This window comes from Phalacrocorax carbo, chromosome 7, assembly GCF_963921805.1.
Source record: "Phalacrocorax carbo chromosome 7, bPhaCar2.1, whole genome shotgun sequence".
In the NCBI taxonomy this organism is placed as follows: Eukaryota; Metazoa; Chordata; class Aves; order Suliformes; family Phalacrocoracidae; genus Phalacrocorax; species Phalacrocorax carbo.
Window position 1 is genome coordinate 29,698,461 of NC_087519.1, and position 27,613 is coordinate 29,726,073.

General features: G+C 43.8%; 1 protein-coding gene across 1 annotated transcript; it reads right to left on the bottom strand.

Moving 5' to 3' along the window:
* Positions 1-5,366: 5,366 nt before the first annotated feature.
* Positions 5,367-27,213, bottom strand: KLHL6 (kelch like family member 6). Its single transcript, XM_009505560.2, has 7 exons — positions 26,877-27,213; positions 21,622-21,787; positions 15,611-16,060; positions 13,030-13,267; positions 9,489-9,691; positions 8,354-8,567; positions 5,367-6,380 (listed from the first exon to the last, which is right to left on the bottom strand). The coding sequence occupies exons 1-7, from the start codon at positions 27,140-27,142 to the stop codon at positions 6,079-6,081; spliced, it is 1,839 nt and encodes a 612-aa protein (XP_009503855.1). The 5' UTR covers positions 27,143-27,213; the 3' UTR covers positions 5,367-6,078.
* Between the last annotated feature and the right edge of the window lie 400 nt (positions 27,214-27,613).

Below are 27,613 nucleotides of genomic sequence, written 5' to 3' on the forward strand. Positions count from 1 at the left end.
TGGTCATTGCCTCCTTGGTGCCAGGAGGGCACAGATCTTTCATCACATCACAGCTGAGAATACAGCAAATGTGACTCTAGAAGAAGTTCTAAGTTTTGTTCTGATGTGGGAGGGCAGTATCTTTTGGACGAGATATTGAATCAAGGCCACTTTCACCCACCTGTGGTAGATGCCTTTCTGGAAAACTGAAAATGAAAAATAGATGGTGCAAAGCAAAGGGGGTAACCACAGGTCTCTTGACAACGTCACCTACAGCAGAGAGGATCCTTAACCAAATGTGCTGTGAACACAACAGCTGTTTCTTTCACTCAGGGTGTATTCTTGCCAAGTTGGTAGCCAATGACTTATTCTTTAAAACATACACTGAGAGGTGCCTCTGGAAACTGCTGTAGTCAGTGAAATGCTGTGCTTCATCTTGTGCAGTGTGCCAGCATATTAACTGCCTTATGGATCCTGCCTGACAATCTGCAAAGCACTGAATTTTTGTAACATCTCAGTCTGATGGGAAGTCACCTTTGATAAGTGTCTGTTGGGCAGCCCAGCATGTGATGCTGTCAGGGAGTAACAAAGATGGGCTGCTCAGTGAGGGAAAATGGAAGCAGTGGGTGGCAGTGCCTCCCTGCAGGGTGCAGTCCCGCTGTGCCCGTGCTGGGCGAGCCAAGTGGGTGGCCGCAGGGAGCCTGGGTCAGCCCAGAGCCCTGATTCTCTGCTGGGTCCATACTGATGTGACCAGGCCAAGGCTAAGCCCAGCAGCTGAGGCAGCAGGGCAGGAGCAGTGAGGTGGAAAGCTGGGCACAAGTGTACCCATAGCATGGCTCAGACATGACCAGGGGTGAGGGACTAAGCACAAACACTGTTCCTGGGTCCCTGCTGAAGTATTTCCCAGGTCTGTCTCACATATATCTTCTCCAGCAGCCTGATCCCAGGTTATAGCTGCACTATACCAGAGCTGGTGTTGGGCACCTGCCACCAAACCCGTAGAAAGGTCAGGAGAGGCTGCAGAGCCTGTTGATATACTCAGGGGAAAGAGAGATGATATCTTGTAAAAGTATTTTAGGTTTTCCAGATCAGCAACCTACCTACAGAAGAAGAGTGAAATGTATTTCTGATCTTTAAAGAAACCAAAATTTCATTAGACGTAAGTATCAGTGTGGGAAATTTAAATTGCGGTGCTGTTCCTTGAACTTGAGAAAGAGCTTTTGTATTTCTAAAGATAATATTTTTAGAATTTGTTACTTTATATGCAAAAATACATTGGACTTTGAAAAAAAAAAGGCCATTGATTTCACACAGTATTTTGCTTGTGTGCAGACTCCCCGCTTTATTGTTTGCTTAAAGCTATACACAGAAAGTGCTGAATATGGCTTTTTGGTATTTCATGGTAATCTGAAGAATTCCACTAAGCGTCAGCTAGAAGGAGATTGGTGTCTGGTGGCACAAAGTGGTTTTTGGCAATGAAGCCTGTCTGAGAGGTTCCTGATTATCTCCTTCTCTCCTCATACCCAAACTGTTAACTCTCTTCGCACTGTAGTGTCGGCTCTCTCCAGTTTGCTGATACAACTGCTTCTGGGGTTGCAGGTTAAAAGTATCCCTCCAGAGAGAAGTGGCGGTGTTTTCATTTTAACCAGGATTATCCCAGTGATCTGTTTTATAGCATGTTCTGCCAACAGCTGTGTAAGCACTATTGAGGGGGGTAACAAATTCCAGTTCAGAGATGGGAATGAACAGGGACAGGATTTGCTTCTAAGGGACACTTCTTGTGTAAAAGCATTTTTAAGGTAAAGTTGTTGCAGGTGAATAAACTGTATTATTGTGTATTTGCTTTAACCGCGGTTCTGCGCTTCCCCTTTTTGACCCAAAGGAACATTAAATTCCTGGGCAATGGCATTGTTTTCCAGAAAAAAAAAACCAAAACCAAACAAAAAATAATCCCACAACACAACACAAACATTTCTCTCAACCCTTTTCCATAAAAAAAATTAGGACCTAAAAGTTGCTTTTTAGTGGCTGCTTTTATTCTTCTCCAAGACGAATGTACTGTAGACACTTAGCACACAAGCTCTGTTTGTATAAAGACTTTTGTTTCAGCCTATAACAGGGCTCTTCCATAACACTAGGAAGGATGGGGGAAATGGCTATATACTGGCATCAGGTGCATCAGGTGCTAAATGCCTTTAGCATGCAGTATAATCAAGAATGGAAGATGCCCAGGCATCTTGACTACCCAGGCTGCTTGAATCTGGGCCAAATCTTCATGCCAATGCCTGTTGGCAAAGATGCTGATAACTTACAGGCTGTTTTGTCCATGTAAAATTTTTTCAAGCTTTATTACCTGAAGTTTAACTATATTGTAAATTTTCATGCTAAGTAGCAAACTGTATAAATAGTATAGAGTGAGGTAGTTCTATATACAGCCATAGGTGACTTTGAATAGCTGCAGATTACTAGCATTTGATCTTCCTGCTAACCTTTGTCAATTATGGAGTTAAACTCCAGGACAGATTTGGGTAAGATTATGTTGCCAATTCTGTAACTTTTTCTTACATACACATCCCCTGGATATATTTAGAGGCAGCTAGAAGTTCGGTTACATAAAGAAGGACACTGAAAGGAGGAGCAAGTGGATGGTGATCATGGCAAGTTCATGTATGTATGAAATCTGTCTACAGTGATATCATAAGGACCAAGCAAACAAAACACTGCTTTGTGGAAATGACCTTCTAAGAAAGATAAATAAAATAATCTTATTCATGTTCTTGAGATTGTTCCCTAAAATGGGCGTTTGCCTAAGAATGGTTTTAGCTGAACTGAAATTAGTTAAGTTGAATGTAATTCTAAAAAAAGTCATCTGCATGGCGTGTTGATGATTTAAGGTGGTTTAACACTAGATAGGTAAGTTTTTCTTAAGTGACTGCTTGTAGACAACTTCTTACCATGGAATATTATTGTGCTGTTTGATACAAAAGCAGTATGTTACAGCATGCATAGAAGAAACACACTATACACCTGAATCATTTGCCTTTGGGGATTTCCCCAATCTATCCGAATAGGACCAAAGGAGTCAGCAGTGCAACGTCACAAGCACTAGGTTCCTATAATTCTTTTCATAAATGTCTTGAGTTTCGTCTTAAAGATCATTAGGTTTCTTTATTTGCCAGAACCTCATGGCTGTAGTGATTAGCAACCTTGTAAGGATGTCTCCAGATAAGCTCTGGAAATTCAGACTGACACTATTTACCACAGCCCAGTTATCGACCTCTCCGAGGTCACATAAGTGAACTTCTTGGATGTCACTGTGCCTGCCCAGCATTCTAATTTAAAGTGTAATGGAGAGCAGTTGACTTTAACATGTGATTTGGCAGCTGGGGGCAGTAATCCTTTAATAAATTGCAACAGCATGAATCACTAAAGGTATTCTAATTTATAGCCTAAATATATTCCTAGTCAGTTTTTCCCCTCTTTTCTTATGCCAACATTGTCACTTCGCTTACCACTGCTCTCTTCCCTCTCAGTTGGATTTACGGTGCAGTTGACTGCTGTCTGTAACCCGCAGACTGAAGGGAGTCAGACCTCATTCCATGGGCTGTGCCTGTGCCATGTAGCACTGGAGATCCGTTTCAGTGTCACGAGATACGGAGAATCTCCAGGCAGGTAAACAAGCATACAGCTTTGGATTTGGGGTTTAGTTCACTTGCAAAGATTTGAGTAATTATTCAGACAAACTAATTAACCTCCTGCAGTCTTAGTAATTAATATTAGAATGTCTACTGCTGCTCCATCAGTTGGCTGTGTCATTTTCTAAGGGAAGTTAAATATAGTATGAGGTCAGAAGGAAACTGGCATTTGCCTGGTTACAGTTGAGGCACCCCCAAAAACCCCAGGGCTGCATCCAAGTGCTGGGGAACAGCTCCAGCTGCCCCTGAGACGGGTCACGCAGCTCCTGCAGGGAGTCGTCTGCTCTTTGCTTTTTTTGTACACCGAGGTACGGTATCCTTTGGACAGAAACTGTGATTGTGGCCATTCCCTGTGGGAGGTAGGAATGTATGACAGATCGAGAAAGAACCCATGATAGGAAAAGGAAATTACAAGTTTCCTTGAAATTTGATTTCTGTTGTCTCCTGTCTCCACCCCCACCTCGCTGCTCGTAACTGAGGGCACAGCACTGCTAGTTCTTGCCATTTTTTCATAAGCCTCATGATTTTTTGGCATCTTCATAAAACTACTGATCCTGAATGTTTTTGTTTTTCAATACGCTTGTAATCCTTCAGATTGCAACATGAATCTGAAAGGCACAAAGAGAAGGGAGACAAATAAAAACAACTCTTTATGAACTCCTGCTAAAACATCAGAATTTTTTAGAGACTCTCATGAAGTAGGAGAGGGAAAGGAGCCAAGCTGTGGTTCTGCCGCTTTGTGTTTGTCAGTGAGGGATGAGCTGGCTCGTGCTTGCCCAAGGTCTGTCTGCAGGTACAGCTGGGGAAGCACCACAGGAGAGACAAGGGGCTGTTTTCTCTCTGCTATGTGGAGTTAAGCATTACAGAAGTGGCACGGGGAAATTGCAGAAAAGACAGGATTTCTCACAGTCTTTCTGAGGGAGGGATACGGTAGAGACCTGTTGAGGGGTGTGCACCTACCCCACGGGCTGCGTCTGCCCTGCTCAGCCTGCATGGTTGCAGCATACTCACCAGTACAATCCGGGGCCCTGCCATACTGCTGAGTGCTTTGGCATCAGTGTGCTGAAACTCAGGAACCAATGTTCTTTTCTCAGCCCAACAGGAGAGAAATATTATTTTTCATACTGTATATGGCAAAAGGAGACATTACAGAGAGGGAGAGAGGCTGGAAGGAGTCACTGCTCCCTGCTTGGACGGATTTGTTTTGCACGGTGTTTTCTGTCTTGATTTAATGGTGAGTCGGCTCTTTCCAGCAACTAGGCAGAGGAGGAGGGACGGGCATATGTTCCCAGCCTTTGGCCAAGGGTGTCCCAGAGCGTCCCGGGTGTGACCTCTTCAATGTTTATTTTTCTTTCTCTACAACTGACCCAGATACTGGGACTTGAGACTCCAGGCCCTCCTGGCTGTTTGAACATTTGCCCCTCCTGGTGCAGCATGTGATGGTCCCAGGAATCAGGCCGGGAACAGTACCTGGAACTGTTTTTCTCTCCAGCAGACTGTTCTGTCCGTTTGCATTCCAGGAAATCAAAACCCGTGAGAAAAAGCCTGGGAGAGCACTGCCACCCAGTGGGGATGGAGGCAGGGATGTGAGCAGTCAGCGGCACCGGGACTTGCTTGAGTACAGCAACAGTGAGAGGAAAAAGCCTTTCAGGCAGAACAGTAAACTACCCCAGAACAGAACAAAAGGGAAACTAGGTTTTGGTCTGCTTTATTAGAAAATAGCTACAATGAATGTTCAGTGGAACTAGATTAGCGTTCATTTATATTTGCAGCCTATGCAGTCTCTTTCTTGGGAATGACAGCAAGGTTTGCAAACTGAGATGGGTTTTTTTTGGTCACACAGAACTGAAAAACTAACAGTGTCTTCAAGCAAACAAACAAACAAACAAACCAGTTTTAACTTAATCTAATGTGCCAACCACTGGAAAAAAAGCACAGGTTTGAAGGAAACAACACTACATTTCACCAAAGTTCCAAATCTTTCATTCCAAAAGCATCTTCTCTTTTTCACTAGTAGGTTCTGCAAATCCAACTTAACACAATAAATAGTTGAACAAACTTCAGGACCAGGCTGAGCCAGTTCAAGCACATTTCAGGGCAGATATAGCTGGGAAGTAAATTTCCCACCGACACATCACATTTCTTTGCCTGATTGGAGGTATTGTGTTTGCAGGAGTATACTACAGCTGGTTCCTTTGTTTTTCTGTGGAGGGAAGGAATTAAGATAATTTAAGGACATACTGTACAGAGGAAATGCAAGGGCTGAGCATATATACAGATACTCCCCAGAGGACCCTAGTGGCAGTATTTCCATCCATTACTACCTGCAGCTAAAAAACATCATCATTGCAGTCTGTGCCACAGGGGCACGGAGGTATTGGGTTTCTTTACAGTTCTCCTATGGTCAGACAGAAACTGCCCCAGGCACAATCCTACGGATGTGTGTGTAAGACTTCCTGAGGGTAACACTTCCGTGATGAGACACCCCCCGAGGCAAGACACACTCTTCTGTCAGCTTCTGAGTTTCAGGGTCCCAGCACAGCACTGTTGCAATGACTTCATTCTTTTCATCTCGGCCCCCAGTGATAAACAGCTTGTTGTTGCAAGGAGAAATCCCACAACTGGCTCTCTCATGGGTGAACTGAGTCACTAGGCACCATGTGTCTTCCTCGGGGCTGTAGGAGTAGAGTGCTTTCATTGCCCCACCTAGAGAGAAAATGGACATCAGTTTGCACCGGCTGTTCCTGTAAGTCATTTTAACTACCCACTTCAACAAGGCTCTGTTCCTGACATTTGTAACAATGATTTATGCCCCAAAGCTAAGAAAAAACAAGGTCACAGGATACTTTATTGTTTTGAAAGCCAGATCCACAGAAAGCCACTTATTGTTCATAAGGCTCTGGAATTTAAGGCCAGAAAACACTGCTGTGGTCATGCAGTGTGAGCAGAGTGCATGTTTCTCGTACCTGCTGCTTCATCCAAGGATACAACATTAGAAGAGCTTGGACCATGAAGGACTAGGTATGGTAAGCTGTCACTACTAAAAATGGGTACATGATTTCTTCACTGACTCCTCTAACTTCAGTGTCCATATACCCATTAAACCTTCTTCTGCCTGGAGCTGGTTATTTTCAAAAGCCCATTCCTCATTTAGGGGTTTGTCAGACTGAACTCGTAATCTTATGGGTAAGTTAAACAGCAAGTGACCTTCAATTTCTCCATGTTCCCCAAATCGGCAGTGATTCTTTAAACTTTCTGTGCACCTTTTCCAGTTTTGCAGGGTCCTTTTATTTTGAAAAATGGTCAATACGTCAGCACCCAATAAAGACTATGGAAATATATTCCCTTCTGATAGTACCAACAGTTGAATGGTTCTTATTCTGAAATTTGCAGGGACTGGGTCTGTCTTCAACTGCATAAAATAGGGCTAGGGAAACCTTGAAGCCATTGTCTTATTGACAAGTTGCAACAATGCCTGGGATCCTACCTGTTAGCAAAGCGAGAGTTTATCTATTATAGTTAAAATAAATATTGGTTTTAACAATACTAATCCAGTACTTCAGGGATGATCAAGTCACTGTGAGGTGACTTAAACAAGTTTTACTTCCGAATTGGAGCAGACTGAAAACATACACGTTAGTTACAGTGATTCATCTGATGGTTGGTAATCTAATGGTCTGGGTAATTTGACACACTTTTATCTTTTAAACATCAGGTGGGGCTGATTTCTATCCAGCTTGAACCAGACAGAGAAACAATAGGTTTACTAGTGAAAGATGCTGAATGAATGTAACTGGAGTATAATGTCAAATTTATCAGGAGTTTTATCAGCTAGCCCATAAGTCATGCCTTCTCTTTCTGTCTTTCATCTTGTACCAATCCCTGTGCTGAGGAGAAGCACAAGGTAATTACATACACACAAAGTGCATGCATATATATATATGTGCACACACATGCACATTATAAATCTCCCTTTAGGATACCATTTACTATTTGGTGATACCCTGGCTCTATGCCAGCCCTCAGCACCGTATTGATTATTCAGCAAGTGAGAAACTTTGTGCACCAAGGCTGGGAGGTCGGAGGAACTCTTCAGAGCTCCTGTTTTGGAAACAAATGTTCCTCTTTCTGTTTTTTGTTTTTCCAGCACCATCTGAGGATGTGCACAGGCTCCCTCCACAGTTCAGCTCACCACCATTAAACCCTTGTTCTTCCATCTTTGCTTCCATTTCCAGCGATTGACTGAATTAACCCCAAGTGTGATCTAGTGAAAAGGTCTGGGTCTTTGGGTACCAGTGGCTCTGCTCCCATGACCTGCTCCTAGTACTCATATGCCTACATAAATCCTGTATCCAGTGGGCTGTGTAATGCTCCTAGAGAGGAGAGGGGACATGAGGTATCCATGAGGTGATGCCCTTGCCACTATGAACCCACCTTTGGAGGCTTTAAGTTTTCTCTGGGCTAGCTCCAGCTTCTAAGATACCTACCACACTAACAGGGAATTTGTCTTGGTGACTCTTCACTACTGTTTGTGAATGTGCTGGATTCCCATCCCTCACTAAGCTCAACAGAAAGAGCCATCTGACCATTTGATTACACTCCATAGAGTTTGTGGGTAAAACACACAGAAACAAGCCCTGCTGCATCTAGTCAAGAAGGAACATTAATGCTTCACCTACCCACAACATAAATGTGATCACGGAAACTTGCGGCATTGATGCATTTGGCTTCTACAGGCATGGCAGCTTTCAGGCTCCACGTGTTGGTCGCAGGGTCATAGCACTGAGTCTTGTCCGTTGCCAGCTTCCCGTTGGGTCCTCCCCCAATCACATAGAGTTTCTTCTTATAGCTCGCTGCTGCAAAGGAGCTTACATTGACCATGAGGGGAGCAGCCTGTGTGACCGTAAAAAATCATTAGTAACCATTTTGATTTCAAGTAGTCAGACTCATGCCTATGGGGTGGGAGCCCGTGGGTGAAGTCATACATCCCTTTTAAGGTTATCAGCAGGGTTCAGAAGATGATATTTCTAGGGATAAGGGAGAAGGATGTTTCAGCTTTTTCTTAAGACTGTAAACCCCATAATAAAAATATATTCTGTCCAAATGCTGTTATTAAAACTCTGTTGTCAACAATTCAACAGCTAGGAAACATCAGAAATGCCCCAAATCTCCTTTACATACTTATGTACATTGAAAAAATACAAGACATTTTTTCATACTGATCTTTCTACTTGCAGCTGTGATTGTTAGATTCCTTCTGCATTGCTTTGTATCATCTCAAAACTAGAGTTTGTGTCTGCCATTATGATGCCTAATCTCATTAGTTTCATGGATTAATTGGCTGCTTAGTACTCTCCTCATTGCTTGAAGTACAGTTAGTAGAACTGTTTTGTTTCCATTCTGTTTACCTTGAAACCTGTACTTTCAACTTAAATATATAGCCTATACTGTATATAATGCACAGATTGATAGACACATTATATATATATACTATATATCAGAGCAGTACTTTTCAGCCTGTGCTCTGGTTCATGTATGGTATGTTCTAACTCACTGATTTATGAACTACTAGCTTTAAAAGCCAACTAAGAAAAGGAAAGTTAGGTATTAGATGTCTCACAAGCAGTCCTGTCATTTTTACTTTCTGAAGGATATGCATTTCTATAGAAAAAATATTTAGGGTTTTTACAGACCAGAAATACTTAAAAGAATTTTATTAAATCCTGTCTTGTTCATTTTTACGATTCAAAGCCCTAACATTTTCTGATTAAAATATTCCAAATGAGTAAAATGTTATGTGATGCGGTATCTTACCTCTGACCAGCAATTATGAAAGGGGTCATATGCTTCCATGCTGTTGATTCTCTGCATGCCATCAAACCCTCCAATGACATATACTTTGCCACCCAACACAGCCATTTTATGCCTCCATCGCCCAATATTTAGATACTCTATTTGTATCCATTTGTTGATGGAGGCGTTGTATTTCCAGACATCATGCTTTGTTTCTTTGCCACCTGCAGTGTACATGACACATGGAAGTATGATAGCATACCTTGTGTTTACTCAAAATCTCCAATATGTTTAAACTTAATAATAGTCTCTTACAATAGAAAATAAATCATTGGTCCTTATTACCAGCTTCTTAATTACCTACACCAATGGCCTGGCCCCATTATACAAGAAGAAAATTTCTGCATTTAGTTTACTTAATAGTGAAGTAAACTCTGAACAATTTCTACAGTCAAATATTCAGTAAAGATAAATCACTGTTCCCCACTTTACCAGACCACAACCACTTTCATTTTAATACTGAGTGAATGACCAACCACACATAGTGTGGTGAAATGCAGGCAATTATTGTGCACCACCAGAGCTCTGCAGGACGCTGGGAAGTGACAAATAAACAAACAAACACGATTTAAGTAAGATAGTGGAGGATGCTGCCATTGCTAGTGCCAGATCCCTCGAAGACAGGCCTTCACTGGGGAACTGCCAGTTAGCGTAGGGATGATCCAGTCAGCTAGCCTAGTGGTTTACATCATAAAACAGAAGACCTGACTGTGAGCTCCTAGTCGATAGTAGCCCTGCATGACATGTTAGAAGTTTTACTGTTCAACCTTGGGACCATGTGTCTGGGATCTCGTTTTCATACCTCTCCTCCTGCTCTCTTTCTCTACTGATTTGGATTTGCTTCATATTTATAGATTAAAGATCAGAATTGGACCCTGCAAACTCGTTCTAGAGCTGACTTGCAAGTGAATCTTTACTCATGCTAAAGCAGAGAGCAGTGTTTTTAACTGTTTGCATATAATTTTTGGTGTAACTACAATACAAATGGAATCAGTTAACCCTGCAATGACATTTACAAACTGAGTATCTTATTCTATCATCTGCAACCTGATTAAACATTTGCTTCACTGGTGAATACACTTAAGAGAGAATTCATATTTCATTGAGAAAGTGTCTGCCTTCATTGGTATTCTGTACTGCAGCCAGATAACTGCAAAGCAATGGAGCTCATCTCTGGGCCAAATAGCAGATTGAATAGGAGATAATTAGCATACTAGAAAGAGCATGCTTTTGTCTCAGTATTTTTCACATGTATGCGTTGAATTTTATTTGCACTCAAATAGCTGAAGTGGCTGAAGCGCCTGAATGCAGCATTCATGATTACAATGGGGCTGAGAGACTGCAGGTGTTCCCCTTACCCTCCCTTCAAATTTCCTTTTTACATGAGGTTGTTCTTTCCTGCACAGGCTGAAACGCTGGTAAGAACTGGAGCTGGACGGAGTGGGTGAATTTGCTGCACATCAGGGGCTAGGGAGAGATTTTTGAGAGAACTGGAGGTTTATTTTGTTTCTGTTCTTTCTCTAGACCACAGTTCTTTCTAATTTGAGGAAAAATTTTAACTAAATTAGTAAAAGTAACAGAATGGTGAGCGATAATTCATGTCATTTTTAGTTACACTACAAATGTAGGGTTTCAGTCTATCCAGTCAAAGCATTTAAACTGTTCAGGGAAATGGTGATCTAAAAGCAGTCATAATCTTGTGCAAAGAACTTTCCAATTGTTAAGATGCTAAAAGAGCAGGGAAGACTTCAGACTGTATCCAGACAGCACGGGAAATGAGCACCTGGGAGCAGAGGTCAAGCTAGGAAAGAACCAAGTCACAGGAGCTATAAGAAAGAAAACAAGAATAGAAAAACATGCAGGAGGAGGCAGACATTTAGTCAGGATTCAGCCGCTACTAATTTGGTTTAGCTGGAAAGAAACTACTGACTTTGGTCTACTCAGCCCTTTATTTGGGCAGGAAGGGTGAAAAGCAGATAGGAGAAAGGCTAAGAGGGAATGGAGGGAGGGAGTCAAAGATATGAAATTAAGCAGAGAAGGAAGAAAGAGGATCTGTGAGAACAGCAGCAAGAGGAAAGCCAGCTTAGACTCACCATAGCAGGGGAAGTGTTAGCCTGGCCTGAAGGTAGCCTGGATAGTGCATAAAAGAAAAGTAGAGAAGAGACACTGAAAAAGATGTCAAGAATAAGAGGAAGTGGAAAGTCTACGACCTTGAAAAAGAGGAAAGGGTAAGAGATTAAAGGCAAAGGGAAAAGAGACCTCTCAACTCAAGGGTTTGAAAGTGTAAGGTATGTTCCCTAGTCGGGATGTTTGACTTAGGTTCCCCCCTACAGCTAACTTTTAAGAGAGGGTCTGCTGCCAGGGTAAGAAGAAACTCCCTGTGGTGGGCTGAAAGGAAAAACCTCCTTTATTTCTAACTAGGGAAGGAATAATCTAATTCTTATCCTAGGATAAAGACTTAATAAACTTTAAATTGGAATGAAGTGATAAAAATACGTGGATTCCCAAATGGGAGAACGCAATGGAAGATATTTGAATAAAGGCAATGGACCACTATTCATACTTAAGCAAAGCATTCATACTTGAGCCCTTCTCCTTTCTACTGTCCTGTTTTAAGTGAACATAGAATTTGGTGGATGATTTTGAGCAAAAAAGTGTCCTACCCACAGAGGCACTGCTCTGTCTTGTGTTCTGTAACATGACAGTGATTATCAGCTTGCTATCACTTGTCCTTTGGAAAGCAGAAGGAGATCGTCAAACTTGTTTTTGACAAGCCATCAAAACCAGCTGTCAAACTGAGTAGCAAGCTTGAGTTTAACCTCTTTGATTATCAAAGTAAAAACCCTGTAGGTCCAGGATCAAACCACTACAATGGAGTTCAATTGTATTTGTATGAGAAGTTAAACGTGCCTCCTGAAGCTCTCGGGATGAGGGCCTGCAAATGTTATGTTCAGCACCATGCTGTGTGTCTGGACCATTGGGTTTCATCTGGCTTTGATAGTTAATATTGTCATTAGCAAGTGGGCGCTTCTAGAGTCCTGATCTGCTGTTGAAGCGCTCCTGAAAGTGCAGTTTGCAGGTAGCAGCCAAACATTAGTGACTGTTCCCTGCAGGTTCTTGACTGATCCTTGCAGAATGAGTCAGATGCCAACAGGGTTTTGCTTATGCATGTGGAGGTGCAAACAGACTTGTTACTAGAAGATGCTGAAGCAATTATTCTTCATTTTATGTTTGGTAAACTGTTCTCAGGCCCTTCTGAAACCACCATCACTGAGTGCTTAGGGTGCTGCATGCAAGTATCCATGCATATACATTAACATTGTTTGAAAAACAATTCTGTGCTAAAACCGGGGCTAGGCTGTGTCCTCATGCATCCAGCATTAGGAATACCTGTAGTGCTTAATTCTCCTAAAGCTGCCTTGAGCATGCTCTTGATAAAAGATGGAAATAATTGTGAGAACCCTCTGCTCCCCTTTTCCACTCCCAAAGTCTTGTTCCTTACCCGATATGTAGACTTCATTTTTTAGCGTAATGCATGCAAACTCCACCCATTTTTTATTCTCATTCTCCGTCTCTTGCTCTGTGATTGGTAATTTTGCTACTTCCAGGCGGCTTCGCCTCAGAGGATCCAGGCAAGTCACTTCTGCTACAAACTTCTCATCTTTTGTACAGCCCCCTATGATCATAAACACCTCAGACTGGAACTCATGCATCCTGGGCTTGGTTCTTTCTGTAATAATCTAAATGCAAGCAAGACAGAGTGAGTACACAGGGCACTTACACCTACAATTACCTTTTTTCTGATTACCTGTTTTGCAAATCACAAATGGCTTACATCAGCTGAGCCAATTATCAAATGCTGTCTAAGTTGAAAGCCTGGAAAGCATCCTAGAAGCATTCAGTAAAGGTTGCTGTATCCTTTCAGCATGATTTCTCCGAACACTGGTCTTCATTGCTTTTGCCTACCCGCTAGGATCCCTTTAGATCCTCTTGGGAATTCCCAGGGTGGCACCAAGAGCTATGAAGGTGAGTACTAGTGACAAGGCTGGGTGCATGTGAGGCAGCTGAAAAGGACAGGTTTTATTTGGGCTGACAGAGTGAGAGCAAGGTGGGAGGGCCCCAAGGTTTGTCTATGCCTGGGGAGCTTGGAGAGAGCAAGACTGCAGTTAGCACTAGCAGAAAATAAATGCTCTCATTATTTGTCCTGAAGAGATATGTTCAAGTGTCAAAGCAATAATAATTCTGAACTGTGGGGTTTTTTTATTTGTTTCTTTGTTTCTAAGCCATAATTTTAAGCCAAAATTGGAAGATTTACTTAAAGCCAGAACCAGGCTCTGAAATGTGGTTAGCTCTAATTTACTGCCTGTTGGCTCATTTTATTGACCAGGTCTTTGTTTCAGGGACACTGGAAAAAGTCACTTCCAGGGTAGATGTTCACCAGGAGCAAAGAATGCAGGGGGTGCTTGGAAACTTAGGTTCTGCTCAGAGGAAATACTTGCAAGCAAGTGGAAATGAGTACATTAGTGTTCCAAGGCATGCTGGCTCCATGCTGAAGGATAGAAAGAATAACCTTCTTTACCCTGCCCTACCCCCAAATTTTTCATACTGGAAGAAATGCAGTGTAAAAGGTATGGGGAGCACATAAAGTTGTTCCTCTGCTAATGCTGTATCCCCGGGCATGTGCTCATTTTCAGACCCTCAGAGTCTCCTGGGATAGGTCTGCACTCCTCTGCAGTAATTGCTGTTGTTACCTTCTGCATGCCTCAGAGAAGCACTCCGTGGACCCGCAGGTTAAATGCCGTGACAGTAGGTGGCTTTCTTACAGTTTTACTTCTCTCTCTACTTTTAACATTTTTCTATAAATTGGCATAATTTGTCTATATTAAAAAGTTACTATTTACACAGACACAAATCTTGTATTTTCCATATGTTTAGCATATGTTGACAGCTTTCAGAATTCTGTTTTTAACCTTCCTGTCACCATTACTGGGTGCCAGCCCCAGGGAGGATAGCTGGCAGGGCCGCCTCTGACAGCTGCCCCTTTGAAAATGAGTGTTCAACCCCGAGCAACACTCCCTTTATCTATCCCACATGGACCTGACAGCACTGCTGAGTGGAGCAAGGCTTCCTTGAGGAGTTCCCACCAGACTGCCTGGCACTGCCCCAGGTCATTGTGTACTGTCTTACACAGTCACTGGCACAAAAAGCCCTTGGTCTCTCCCCGCCACCGGTGACACATCCACTGTTAGCGATGGATCCACAGCCTGCTCCTGAGACCTTCTGCCTTCCTCTGACTCTGACTGAGGAGGCACACATGTTTCCTCACAGGCTCACATACCTTTGCTCCTGTTGTGAAATCTGACCTCTGGTTGCTCTCCCCTCTACCCCACATTTTGGGCCAGGAGATGCAACTGATACCTAACTTTCCAAAGGGGAGGGGCAATTGAAGAACTGGAAATCCACTACAGCCTACACTAAGCAGGCAGGACAGGACTCAACTGGATGTTAGGATGAACCTGTCTCTTTGGGTGGAGGGACCTCTGCAAATGAGGAACATAGGCAGACCTCTCCTCTGGGAAGAGACCGTCTTTTCACGGGATGTTCTCCCTTTTTGAAACATTTCCCCCCATAAGTAATGGATCGAAATGTTATGTATTCAGATTTGAAAGAGTCATTACAGATTGTGGCACAGTTTAGTGGGAAAATTATTCTTCCTTTCTTAGGCCTGAAATAATAGCTAAGAGGGTGAGGTGTCAGGAGTAGCACCATTTGCCTTTTTACTAGGGAAGTTGCCTGGGGTCTTTGTTTAGCTATGCAAGTGTATGTACGAAGGGTCGGGCTCAGATGTTCATAAACAGAAAGCTGTACACTTTGTTTTAAAGCAACCTACCAAAAGCTTCTGAACTCTCTAAATCAGCAGGATAACAGTTAAGGTCCACCTTGACTTTTCAGTAACACCAGTTAGTGAAACTTCAGTGTGAGTACCTTTTTCTGCCTCATGGTACTGCTCTTTCCGATGGGATTTTTGAGCAGAACCATGAGACATTTAGAAAGAGCAGCAAATATCTTCCTTTTTTACTCACCTCATTGCCTGACAGATGGTACATTCTTGCTTCCTGGAGCAAAGGAAAGACATCTGGACACTGTCTAATGAGCTGATCGGCTTCAACAGTCTCTACGAAATACCAGGGGTCCAAGAGGGGCAGTCGGACATTCTCCAACACATACGGCAGGAGAGGAAACCTTTCCGACTCCTTGTAACGAACCCAGTTCATTACAGTTTCGAACACCTGTGCCTCTTCCGTGACGTAAAGGTCATCACTCTTCAGTGTGCTGCAGAGAATGTCAGCTGGCAGCTCCAGGAACTCCTCGTAGTTCAGGACCTGGGTGAAGTTCTGAATAATGTAGTTCTGCACTTGTTGCTTCAGGCTGTGCAGGGAGTGGGCATCAGCCAGCCTCAGGATGCCAACGCAGTTCTCTGGTTGGAGGGCTTCGGTGAGAAAACTGGCACAAGCATCTACCATGCGAAGGAACTGTGGACAGAAAAAACATGTATAAGCACAGAGCGATTACTTGTATGACTGTATCACAGGAGATCTATGGAGCTTTGAGGCTGCGTCCAACCAGCCATGAGCTGTACAGCAAAGAGCTGGGGGAGACAAGAAATCAGTCATATGAGGATAGGGTTCTCCCAGAATCTGCTGTCTGCAATGGAAATGTCTTCCTCCCACTGTTTTACTCCTTCTGCATCCATATTGCTCCTTTTCCCCCTTGCAGGACACAGAAGACCTGTGACAGTCATGAATTTTATTTATTTCACAAAAGTAGGGGGGTTTCTACCATTCCCCTTCCCTCCATGAGATCTCAAAGCACCAGCAACCATGGAGTTACAAAGCACAGATAAGCCCCAAGCTTCAGATGTGCTTACCCTCCTTCGTCTTGCATTTCAGCTCAGATCAGCTAGCAGGGAGTCTGGTTTTGGAGTACAGGTGGCTCCACTGTCTGCATTTATGCTTCCACCATCCAAACTCTGAACATGTCTGAGACCTTGCAAGAGTGGTGGAAAATGAGTGCTGGCATGGGAGGTTTGGGCCAAAGTGCAGGCCCCCCCGCCCTGAGTTTATGGGTATGCTGTCCTGTATTGGGGGACGTGGGAGGAAGAGATTGACCATGAACAAACCTTTGAGCTGCATGACAGCCAGGATTGTCTGGCAAGTGTCTGTTGTGGGGGAGGCCTTAGGAGGTTTTAATGACCTTTGATTTCCTTGTCATCACCATTGGCTCAAAAAAACATAGATGTGCATTTTACACACAGAGTCTGCTTAATCAAAGAACTTCCCCTGTTTGCATTCAATAGGGCATCACAACTACTCTCATTAATTTCCTTTGCACAATAGCCCCACCTGAGGGTCCTAAATGTGCAGATCCTGGATCACAAATGCAGGGCATTTGCCATGAACTATGATGTGAACTGAGTTGCTGGTGATTATTCAGGAACTGGGAACCAGTCTGGGGTTCAACTGATAAGTTACAGGGCTTCATCCTGGGCTTTCCATTGCCTCTGTGATTTCAGATATGGATAGGGCATCAGTATTTCATGTTGGTTTTGCCACTGAGCAGTGCAAACAGTGCTAACAGAAAGATGGGTCAAAACTGATGCTGTGTATTTCCACTCATGCCTTTTAGGTCCTTTTTCCATCCAGCATCAGCAAGTAAACCATTTTAATTTGTTCTGTCTCACTGGGGAAAGTTGCACAACAGTAATTTAGGGGCAAAGAGGAAGCGAAACATTTTTAAACACTACAGCATGTAGATTTGTTTCAGTAATTAGGGTAGAATCTTCCAGACCCAGCAGTGTCGTGTTGACACATTTAGATTGTTTACCAGAGCTGAGCGATCGCAGACACTGCATACAGACTACCTGGTTCCTGTTTTACATTTAGATGTGGTCAAGAGTTTAGAGAAATGCAACTGACTGATGAACAAGGGTACGCAAGGTCTCAGAATATGTTGCTGCCGTTGTGATATAAATATGTCAGTGCCATACTGCAGCACCACAGCAGAACTCGGCAGCCCCTCGCTGCCTGTCACGCTCCTGTTGCCAGTTCTCTGGGTTAGCACAAGGCTAATACTTTGAACTCGCCAGTGTGTTTCCCTGAGGATCTGAAAGGACTCTGCCAACATCAGGTAGTCCTCAGACCTGAGGCAGGCTAAGCATTAGCCCTTTAAAAGTTGGCAGTAATGAGGTGCAAAAAAACAGATCTGGGATTTGCCAAGGTCACTCATCAAGACATCCACAAGTCTGGGAATAGACACCAAAATTGCGTTCGCACCAGCCTACGGCTCAACCACTGTAGACTGCTCTAATTATTTATACATGGCTTGTTAAGAGTGATACTCATGAGATGACACCAGAGGGTTTTCTCCCAGGCAGTGCACACTGGTCTAACGGCCACGCAGGCACCACTGATCGCACTGGGTAGCTGTGTTTGTGGCCAGATGAATGCAGAACTGGAGAGGATGTGAGAAACAGTCCCCAACAAGGGCTTAACCAGAGAGCTGGACTACTCAGGAGTGTATCAAGGCAGGACTTTCCCTGGCTGCTGCTCCTCATGTCCATGCTGCACTGTCTCCCCACCACTCCCTTAGAGACAAAACTTCCCCCAAAACTCCCCCAAACTTGTTGGGCATGCTTCAGTCTCACCATGAGAGCAGGTGACTCAGGAGAGCACCAAGGAGGAAGACACACCTCAGCCTCTGTTTCATCTGCTCTGATTATTTTTGCAGACTTCTAAACTTTCTTCTTTCCCTTCTGTGAGTACCCCTCCTAATGCCACCCCGGACATTTTAAAAGTCCTGTTCCCTGGGAACAGTTTCTTCAATAACTGGGTCCTTTTCCTAATACCCCTTTGAATCCAGGTTCTTACTTGCTAGAGATATCCCATATGCTTCCTTGGCCTCCTCTTGGCCTTCTCTCTGAATAAAAAAAAAAATTATTCTCATTCAAGTCCTTGCTTGCCCAAGCTTTGATTCAACTGTCTAGTGTAAGCAGTGCCAGCATCCCTGCCTCCTGCTATAACCCCCAGAAAGGGAAGGGAACACTGGTTGAAAGGGCTCTTATTCATAACCTCTCTCTGTATGCAGCACACTTCAGGGTCAGATCCTGCACCCTGCAGCTGTGCTGCCCTTGGCCACCCACTCTGCTGTGGCTTCATGGGCAGCACGTCCTGGCTCAGCAGTAACACCTGCGTCCCAAGGGAGCCCTGTGGCACGGAGCCAGCCGGGCAGTGAAGGGCTGCAGTGATGCTCCCATGTGGCTCTCCCAGGAGCTGACAGCTTTCTGAGCCTGCAAACCAATCTCCGACCTGGAGCTGCCCAGAAGCCCGTCGTCAGCAAATCATGCCTTCTTGGCTGGCATGGCTGGCACTGTGCAGTGGCCATGGTGTAACTAGCACTGCCCTGGGGCAGCCGCACTGGCCATTCACTGCTAAGCGGCAACAGGATGGTTTTCAGATAATTGGCAAGGTGTTTTCCTTATTGTGTCTTATTCATGAAAAGTGGATTAATGTACAGATGAGAGCTGTTTTGGGAGTCAGTAAAGCCATCAGGCTGGTGGTGCTTCAGCTGGGCCCTGGTGGCAGGGCAGCCCTGCCCATCTTAGAGCAGTCAGAGTGAGGCAGCTCCGGGGCATCCTCCTGCACTGCAGCTGGCATTTCTATGGCAGTGGTCATCACAGCCCTTTGTGACAATACTGTTTCTTTTACATCTGCCCAGCAGCTTGCATCCCTCCCACCATCTCTTTGCTTCCGCTAATGCAGCTGATGTGGCCCCTTACCCAAGCCATGCTGAGGGAGTGGGGTAATACAGAGGTTCCCAGCGGCGGGCAGGAGGGGTCTAGACAGGTCAGAAGGTTGTTCTTGAGCTACCACAGGGGAAGCAGAGCTCTCTGCCACAGCCCTGAGAAGCAGCTGAGACCTTGCCCTACCAAGAGGGAAAAGGATGAGCTGCTCTGCAGGCAGTGCGGCTGGCAGAGGGGGCTGGGCTGGGTCCAGGGTGGGCACCAGCCTTGCAAGCATGGTGGCTGGGCAGCAGCCAGCCCAGACAGAGGATGTGACTATTGAACTCATGTTGCAACTGTGCTCTAGGTGGAATAAATTTGTGTGGGTCACTTCAGGGTCAGGCTTCTCTGTTCAGCAGCTCCCTGTTCCAAACCCTTCACTTGCTTCCCCCAGGAGGAAATCTCTGTGCAAAGCACACTACAGCATGACTTCAGCTCTCTCTGAATAGCCTTCCACCTCTTCCTGATGTCAGTTTTGGCTGCATTTGGTCAAAACTTATGGAAGGGACTAAGGGAAGCCATAACTATGTAAAACTTTTTCAAAAATAGTTTCTAGAGAAAAATGGGGTATCTATATTGGAATATCTAGGATCGTACAAGTCATTTCTTTTTTGGTTCTTTGTCAAGTCTGAGAGATTGAAAAAAGGCACTGCCAAAAATTTTTGCTGGTCAGATTAAAAAGTTCTGTTTGGAATTCAGTTTTCTCACATGTCATTAACTGGAAAGGAAGAATTTCCCAAACAAAAATGCTACAATAAATTGCAGAATTAATCTTTTCAGCTGATGATATATTGAAATGAAATATTTGCCTCTTTCAACTGTTACTGTTTGTTCTTCAGCATAAATAGCAGAGACAAGCTGGCAGAACGCTAGTAGTTACTAAATCTTTTTTACGCAAAACACATTTTCAGCCAAAACCTCACCCGTGTGTAATGTGAGGCTTTAAGGCCTTATAAATCTTCATAATATCCAAGATTGTAGCACTAAGTCTTGGGATAGCTGCTTTTAGTTGAATATTCCTGGTTTTCTAGGTTTTTGTAGTTCACTATTCTTGCTCATGGCACCCTCACAATTTATCATTACTCTAACAGCATTTGATAGTTTTCTTAAAGCACCAGCCTTGGGAATCAAACTTAATCTTAATTTTAATGAAAAATAGGGAAGAGAAAGGAAAAAACATAAATTTATACATTTGATGGTTTAAAAAAAAAACGAACAAACAACTGAGGAATGATCCTATGGAAAAAAAGGTTCAGAATAAAACAAAAAGAACACAGAAAATTGTCCTGAAAATGAACCAAAAGTAACCTTTGAGTGCTACCAGTTTGCAGTATTGGACTGCTGAAAATGTCAGTAAGTTGCTGCATTCCAGCCCCAGGTGACATAAAAGCTACACCACCTTTTCTGAGTTACCTTGGGGAGCACTTTGTGACAACTTTCCCTTCTCTCCCCACAGCAAGTATCAGCTCCCATTACCCCAAAGGCCACAGGTTCATTTCAGAGCAAAACCTCTGGTGTAAGATTCAAGAGTCTAAACTTCGTAATGAACCACGGTGATTTATGGAGTCAGGTGTTTCTTGCCTTCCTTAATGAAAAGACTGGACACATAAACACATTGGCACTTGGCAGGTTATGCTGGTTGCAATTTGTTAGCAATTTGTGGCTTGGTACCGGGGACTGCAATTTGGTAGACCTCACAGGTGATTTACAGGACACGTGAATACCTTATGGTCCAAAGGCTGAGTAACGCTAGTCAAGTCTGACTTCTCACAAGTCCCAGGTCATGACTAAAACCCTTTACATCAGGAGTCCTACAAAGGAGGATGCTAACTTTGGCTGGTGAGCCTCCATCTCAAGGCAATGGAGAGGGAGAGACAAAGTAATCTTCCTGCTCTGGCTGGCCATGCCAGCCATTGCCCACTAACTCTTTTGGGCTGGAGGATGACTGGCCTTCACAGGCTGACCTGAATCTTGGGGAGCACCATCCTGGCAACACAACCCTGCTGCCTGGCAGGTGGCACATGGGAGCAGCTCTTGGAGGCAGATCCTGGCTGTTTGCCTGTTTGCACTGCACTCAGCACAGCAGTATTCCACTACAGGGCTGAGACTGCCATTCATTACCACAATGTAAATAAATATGAAGCAAAATGCTTCCAGAACACATGAAATGAGACAAGTTTGCAATGTGTTTGCCAGAGTAATCCATGGTGTTACCAGAGCAACAGGACGGGATCAGGGCGTTTGAGTTATCTGTACCTGAAAGAGGCTGGCTGCTTCCAAGACTTTCTGTACGTTTTGCTTTGTGATGAGCATCTTGCTGGTGTAGGTGTAGTCCAAGAGTATATTCATGGTTTCTGCATCAACTCCTTTAAGTATGATCTTCTCTTCATATTTCTCTCTTAAATCATTGCAGAACATGGCCCTGAAAAGAGAGACATTTATCTTTTACTGCATCCTAGCCAGGGTGAGGCATTCTGAAAACATTTGGTTATATAGATTTCAACACAGAATACTCCGATTGCTTCATATTCTATGCAATTAGTCCTGCAGCAAAGAAACAAGGAAAATCCTTTTGCTGGTTTCATACCTGTTTACTCATGAGTTTGATAAGGCATACACACATGATGGATACCCCAGAGCTGGACTCTGCAGTAGACCTGGAGTTCCATGGCAGCAAAAGGCAGCTGGGACCTTCCCTGAGTAGTGCTCTGGGTCTGGACTGATGCTGAAGAGCAGTTTTGATGTCCCACCTGCTGGCCTCTTACAGACTCTTACTCTTTCTGCTTCTAGTAGTAGGCCCAGCTCATTAAGCGCAAACTTCCAAGCCGATAGCATTCTCCATACTTTAACGCTTTATAACCCTTGGCAAGATCAATAACCCTGTTCTGCCAAGCTGCAGAATGCTGCTTAGACTCAACCCTGAGGGCCAGACCAGATCCACATGTCTGATAGCCTCACCTCTAAGCTTTCCAACATATCTTAGACCCCATTAATACCAGGGGCGGGCCAGGAGAGAATGGCTCATGGATTTTCTTCTAATTAAGAGGCCAACTTTTCCTCTGCTGAATTTTGGGAACTCCTGGTAGGATTGTAGACTTGGTACCTCTTGGCTAGAGAAGTACTTGAATAATCATGAATTGGAACTACTGTTAGCCAGAAAGCACACTGATTTCATGCATGCTGATACCACCTCTTCTTTGGTGGATAATACTGCATTTGAAAGGTGACCTCCACACACACCTTTGGCACTAGTCAGATATTTCATGTGGGATATAAATCAGAAATTTCTCTAAGAACTATTTAATTCCACTTTGCATTGTGATAGCTGCAAGGCAAACACATGCATCTTCATCTGCATTTTCAGTTCATAGTTTTAAGCATTTCTTCCAATGCTTTTGCTTTTATTTAGAAGTTTGATCAGTCCTGTCTTGTTCACTGCATTCAGAGAGCAAGATTTCACATCATTTGGAATCTGGCTCAACAGAATACGTGAGTCCACTTGTAACTGCATTGGTGAAAAACATGTGCAGATCTAAAGTGTAATTAGAAGCACTCTTTACCCTGCATACCAAGCCCTTCTTTATTAGTCATGTACAATGTTGACAGGACAGTATAACTTGGGAAGCAGCTAGAGGTCCAAAGTCTCAGGCCATGCTCTTCTTGTAAAAGCTGTGCCAGAATAAAGCTGTCTGATTGACACATCTTACTGGAGCCAAGATGTAAACAGTTTTTATTGCAAAGCAGTTAGGCATGGTGAATGGCAAATGGATAGAAGATACCAGCTGCTTGTTCCTCTAAGAGCTACCTGTTCCTTGCCTCAGCAGAGATTTTATAGAAAGAGAGAGCTGGTATTAGTTATATCAGAGTATAAAACTGCCTTTCAGATAAAGATACCTAATTTTTCAGCAGGAAAGTTGAGCAGAGAAGTTACTTGTCAGGAAAGATGTTCAGCCAAAATTCTCATTTTCCCTTCACTCGCCTCAGCTCGTTAGAGGTTTTTGATTCTCTGCTCTTCTCCATGATTCAGTTTCTGCTGCTTCTGAAATCAGGGTATTTGAAAGGCATTAAGACAAAATGCTCCTTAACTTCAGTGAGAACAAGACTGGGATTCTCCTTAGTTTCTCTTCGTTTTGGCAGTGTTGAATACTGTACGTCTGGGGCATGCAGGGAGGTGGCCATTTGAAAACAACAGTCCTCAGTATCCACTCCTCCCTGGGAATATGGTTTCAACACAGAGAGGGAGGTTTGTACAAAACAGCCGTTTCAATTGCACAGGATTGATAGGTGCTGAATGTTTCATCTGAATGAGAAATAGGCCGTTGTAGGATGCAGGTGTTGTCTGCTCTTGTTCCTTTTATCTTTTAAACTGGTGACTCCAGTCTTGTATTTACCCATCCCTGTCGGGGAGGTGAGAGCTCTCGCTTCCATTCCCACAAAGCCGGAGTGTTTGATGGAGGTCAGTTAGAGATACCTAGTGTTACACCATGCAAGGCTGCACAGAAACCAGCCTCAGGATTCTGGTGGAGGCTTTGCACAGGGATCTTGTCAAAGTGCTTTCACCTATCTGTCTCCTAATCTCTGAAACTGCATTAGAGCTGCCACCCACTCCTGATCTCATAGGGTACAGATTCATGTAACATGGCTGCAACCTGCAGAAATCACATCTAACGCACTGTGCTCTCCCACCAGTACTCCTCTCTACAAGGTGGCAGGGCTGAATAGTGCAGTACTATCCTGGAGAGCTGACTCCTGTAGTGGCCTTCCTTCTGCTCAGGTGGAGTGGAGCTCATTGCCACCCGGTGTGCCGACCGGAGGGAACACCTTGACACCGCTCAGGACTGACCAGCTGAGCTTCCCTCCTGGGGATTAAAATGCTGCTTCTGAACCTTTTTGTACTTACCCAGAGAGGTGTATGATTATTTTCTCTGGGGCTCTAAATCCTTCAGATGCGGCTACTAATTCCATTGTCTGTTTCCCTGGTTCCTCTCCCTGTGTAATTCTAATCTAAGCCTTTGAACCCACACTTACTCTAAGAAATTTATATCTAAGTGAGGACCCAGGTCCAAATTTAGATACCTAAAAATAGGTTAATTTAGAAAAAAAACAGGGAGAAATCTCAATGGAATAAATGAGGAGCTGCAGTTTGTGAAGCACTTTTTTAAGCACCCACCCACACTGGAGTGCTTGTGCTTGGAATTATGAACCTGACTTCAAACAACTATGATGGAGTTCAAGGATGCTCTGGAAAATATTGCTTAAACCTCTCCCAACCCCATTCTCCCACTACCTTGGGCAGTGCAGGAGCAACGAACTACTGCTCCACCTTGGTCAGCTTGTATTTCTCTTCTCTGCTTTGTTATCTTCATCCAGTTAAATGGAAAGTTGAATGAAGGCTTTTATGTCTGTAGATGCAGGATGTGTTAGAAGTACTAGCCCATCTACTCTCAAACAGTGCTGAAGGAAGAACTAGAAGTTGTTAACTTTGTTTAACTGTGTTTAAGTCAGCTGCTACAGATTTCTTACATTATAGCACCCAACGTTCAGGAAGGTGGTTGTGTAACATGCTGTTGCAGGGGAATGAAGCCCATGACTCACAGGATCCCTTTGCTTTGCCCTGTGCACTGGTGTTAGAGGCCCTGTAATAGCATGGAAAGTACTCACAGGAATAATCTGATTTAAGAATTTCATCTTTCTTTGGGCTCATGCAGCTTCTAGTGAATTATGGCAAGATGAAACAAGTCACCTTGTGAGTAGTAGAACTAGAGAAGCTCAGTTCCCTGCAGACTTGTGTCCTCCTTTCCCTCTTCACAATAACCTCAGCTTCCCCTTCCTGAGCCCTCCATTCTCTCTCGTTATTCCTCTCACACACATTGCGCCATCCCTCTCAGGACACTCGGCTCTACGCTGGCTGCCTGTGTCCAGCCAAGCAAGGGCAGCATGTGCTTTGGCTGGTTCTGGGCACTGCGTGTGTTGGCTGGCCAGGACGCGGTGCTCATTACCCAGCTGAGCACCCATGGTGATGGGGTCCCAGTCCCAGCATCTCTCCTCTGCCTAGCTACCGATTTCCATCAAACTTGTGGGAACTTCAGTTTTGAGATTTCCATCCTCTGCCAAACATGATTGAAACTAACCCAAAGAGTCATGACAAGAGGCTCTGACAGACAGGCAAACAGTGTGATATAATAAATATCAACCCCATAGGAAGCCAGACCAAACACAAGAGCCCAGGGGGCAGACCCTACGCATGTGTGCAATTGCCTTGGGATGAGATGATCTCCGGCCTGGTATCCCCCTTCCTTCAAAGGCTGTAGCTCAGGGCTCAGTGGAAAACTGGCCAACAGTAGTTATCAGAAAACTGTCTTGCCTGTTTTTAACTGTTGAAGTCCCTTCTTATTGCAGCACCTTTCCTCACAGCAGAAGAGTAATTTTTTTTTTTGTCAAAGTATCATTACGGTATTTCTGATCTTAATTTGTGCATGTGCTCTCCTTCCTGCACACAATGCTAGTAAGAAATATTTGGGCATCTCTGCTCCTAGTTGCACATTTTCACATATGTGATATATATAGTCTATCTGTAGAAATAATACCTATCCCTGTATATTGACAGACACAATTTCTATTATGAATGGTAAAAGCAGAACTCTTCTTCCAGGCACAACCAGCAAAGCTTACTAGACTCCATTAAAATTAGCCTTCTGCTCATGTCACGAGTGGTCACAGGTTCTTTTTTCTCAGGTTTCCTCTGTAGCTATTCAGTCATCTGACCACTTTAGCAGTAAAAAAAGAAAGAAAAAAAATCCCAGCCATGCAAATGTGATTGTCTAAACGATAATGGAAAATCTGTGTTAAAACTGATACTGAGTTCCTCTGTGTGTCTAAACTTTGTTCTTGCTGGCCAGTAGTCCCAGATAGACTATCTATTGTAGTACTGAAAGAATCAAAAATTCAAGACAACCAAAAGAAGGTGGTGAAATGGTAAAATTGCTTTCAAGAGGATATTTGCCATTACACTTGATTTTCGGTAATCCTATAGTAAAGATGGAAAATTCCTTCTTTCCTCCTCAACAGTTTTATGCAATATATATTTTTACCACAGAACGGTAATGGGAAAAATTATCAAGGTCCACAAAGCCACTCCTACCTGAATAAAAATATCATGTGATCTGAATGAATATTCCCCTTTGCCTGAATCCCAAAGGGACAATACAAGGAGGTACAGATACTTGGTTAAAACATCACTTTCTCATCCACTTGCCTGCCAACCATTCTCCGTTTCTTTGCATGCCACCCGTGGTCTTGCTGAGTGCTGGTATCAGAACTCCAGCAAATCCACAACTTAGCACTTGCCTTAAGTCTCCAATTAAAAAAAAAAAAAAAAAAGAGCTGGAAGGTGTCAGGAATTACAGACACTGCAGATTTGCAGAGTTTAGCATCCAGTTTACACTCCTTGGAGATCTACAGTTCAAGCCTAAGAAGCAAAGTTTATTGGTTTTGTTTCTTACATGCCTTACCTGAAATAATTGCTTGCTGCAGCAAGGACCACTCGGTGACAGGAGAATTCCCTGCTGTCCACGCACAGGATGACATCTGTAAGGGAATTTTCAAGCCGAAGGTTCTCCAGGCCATTCTGGAGCACCAGAGAGAGTCCCGTATCATCAAACTTGACCTTTTCACTGCTTGAGACTTCCACCAGGTCCCCCATTTTCGTTGAACGCTCATTGTCACTGTCCAAAGAGATCTCAGACTCCTCAGAGCTCTTCTCCAGTGTGTCCCCCATTTTCTAGCCAGCACTGTCTCATTCTGTTGGTGCTTCAATCTAAAAAGAGCTCCTAAGCTTCAGACGAATCACACTGCAGAAGTTGGGCGGATTTCCTGTCCAGAGGTCTCTGCTTATCTATAGCTGTCACACACACATAACAGGAAGCCTTGCACTTTCTCATCCTGTTAACACAAACAAAGGCTGGGTTTTTTTTCTGTGAATTTCAGGCAGTATCAACATATTTAGAAAGGACTTAAGATGCCTCTGGATGTGAGAAGATTACAAGTGACAAGGAAGGCCTGCTTCCCACCCTCAAGCCAGTCCCTTGCTCTTATCCGGATCTGCTGGTTGTAGTGATAGGTGTACCATATAGCTATCAAGTTACTCCTGGCAGATTGGGCTGGTAAGGGGAAGAGGGTATTATTTTAAATTTATTTTTCCAGGTATGTGATTGTTAATCACTGAGCTGGTTTGGATTGGGGTTTGGTT

Bases quoted from the DNA above. Each gene is read 5' to 3' on its own strand.
- KLHL6 (XM_009505560.2), bottom strand. From the start codon at position 27,142: ATGGGGGACACACTGGAGAAGAGCTCTGAGGAGTCTGAGATCTCTTTG. The intron at 16,061-21,621 runs GTACAGATAACT...TTCTGTCCACAG, and splicing joins AAGCAGCCAGCCTCTTTCAG to TTCCTTCGCATGGTAGATGC. The intron at 9,692-13,029 runs GTAAGGAACAAG...TGTACACTGCAG, and splicing joins AAATGAAGTCTACATATCGG to GTGGCAAAGAAACAAAGCAT.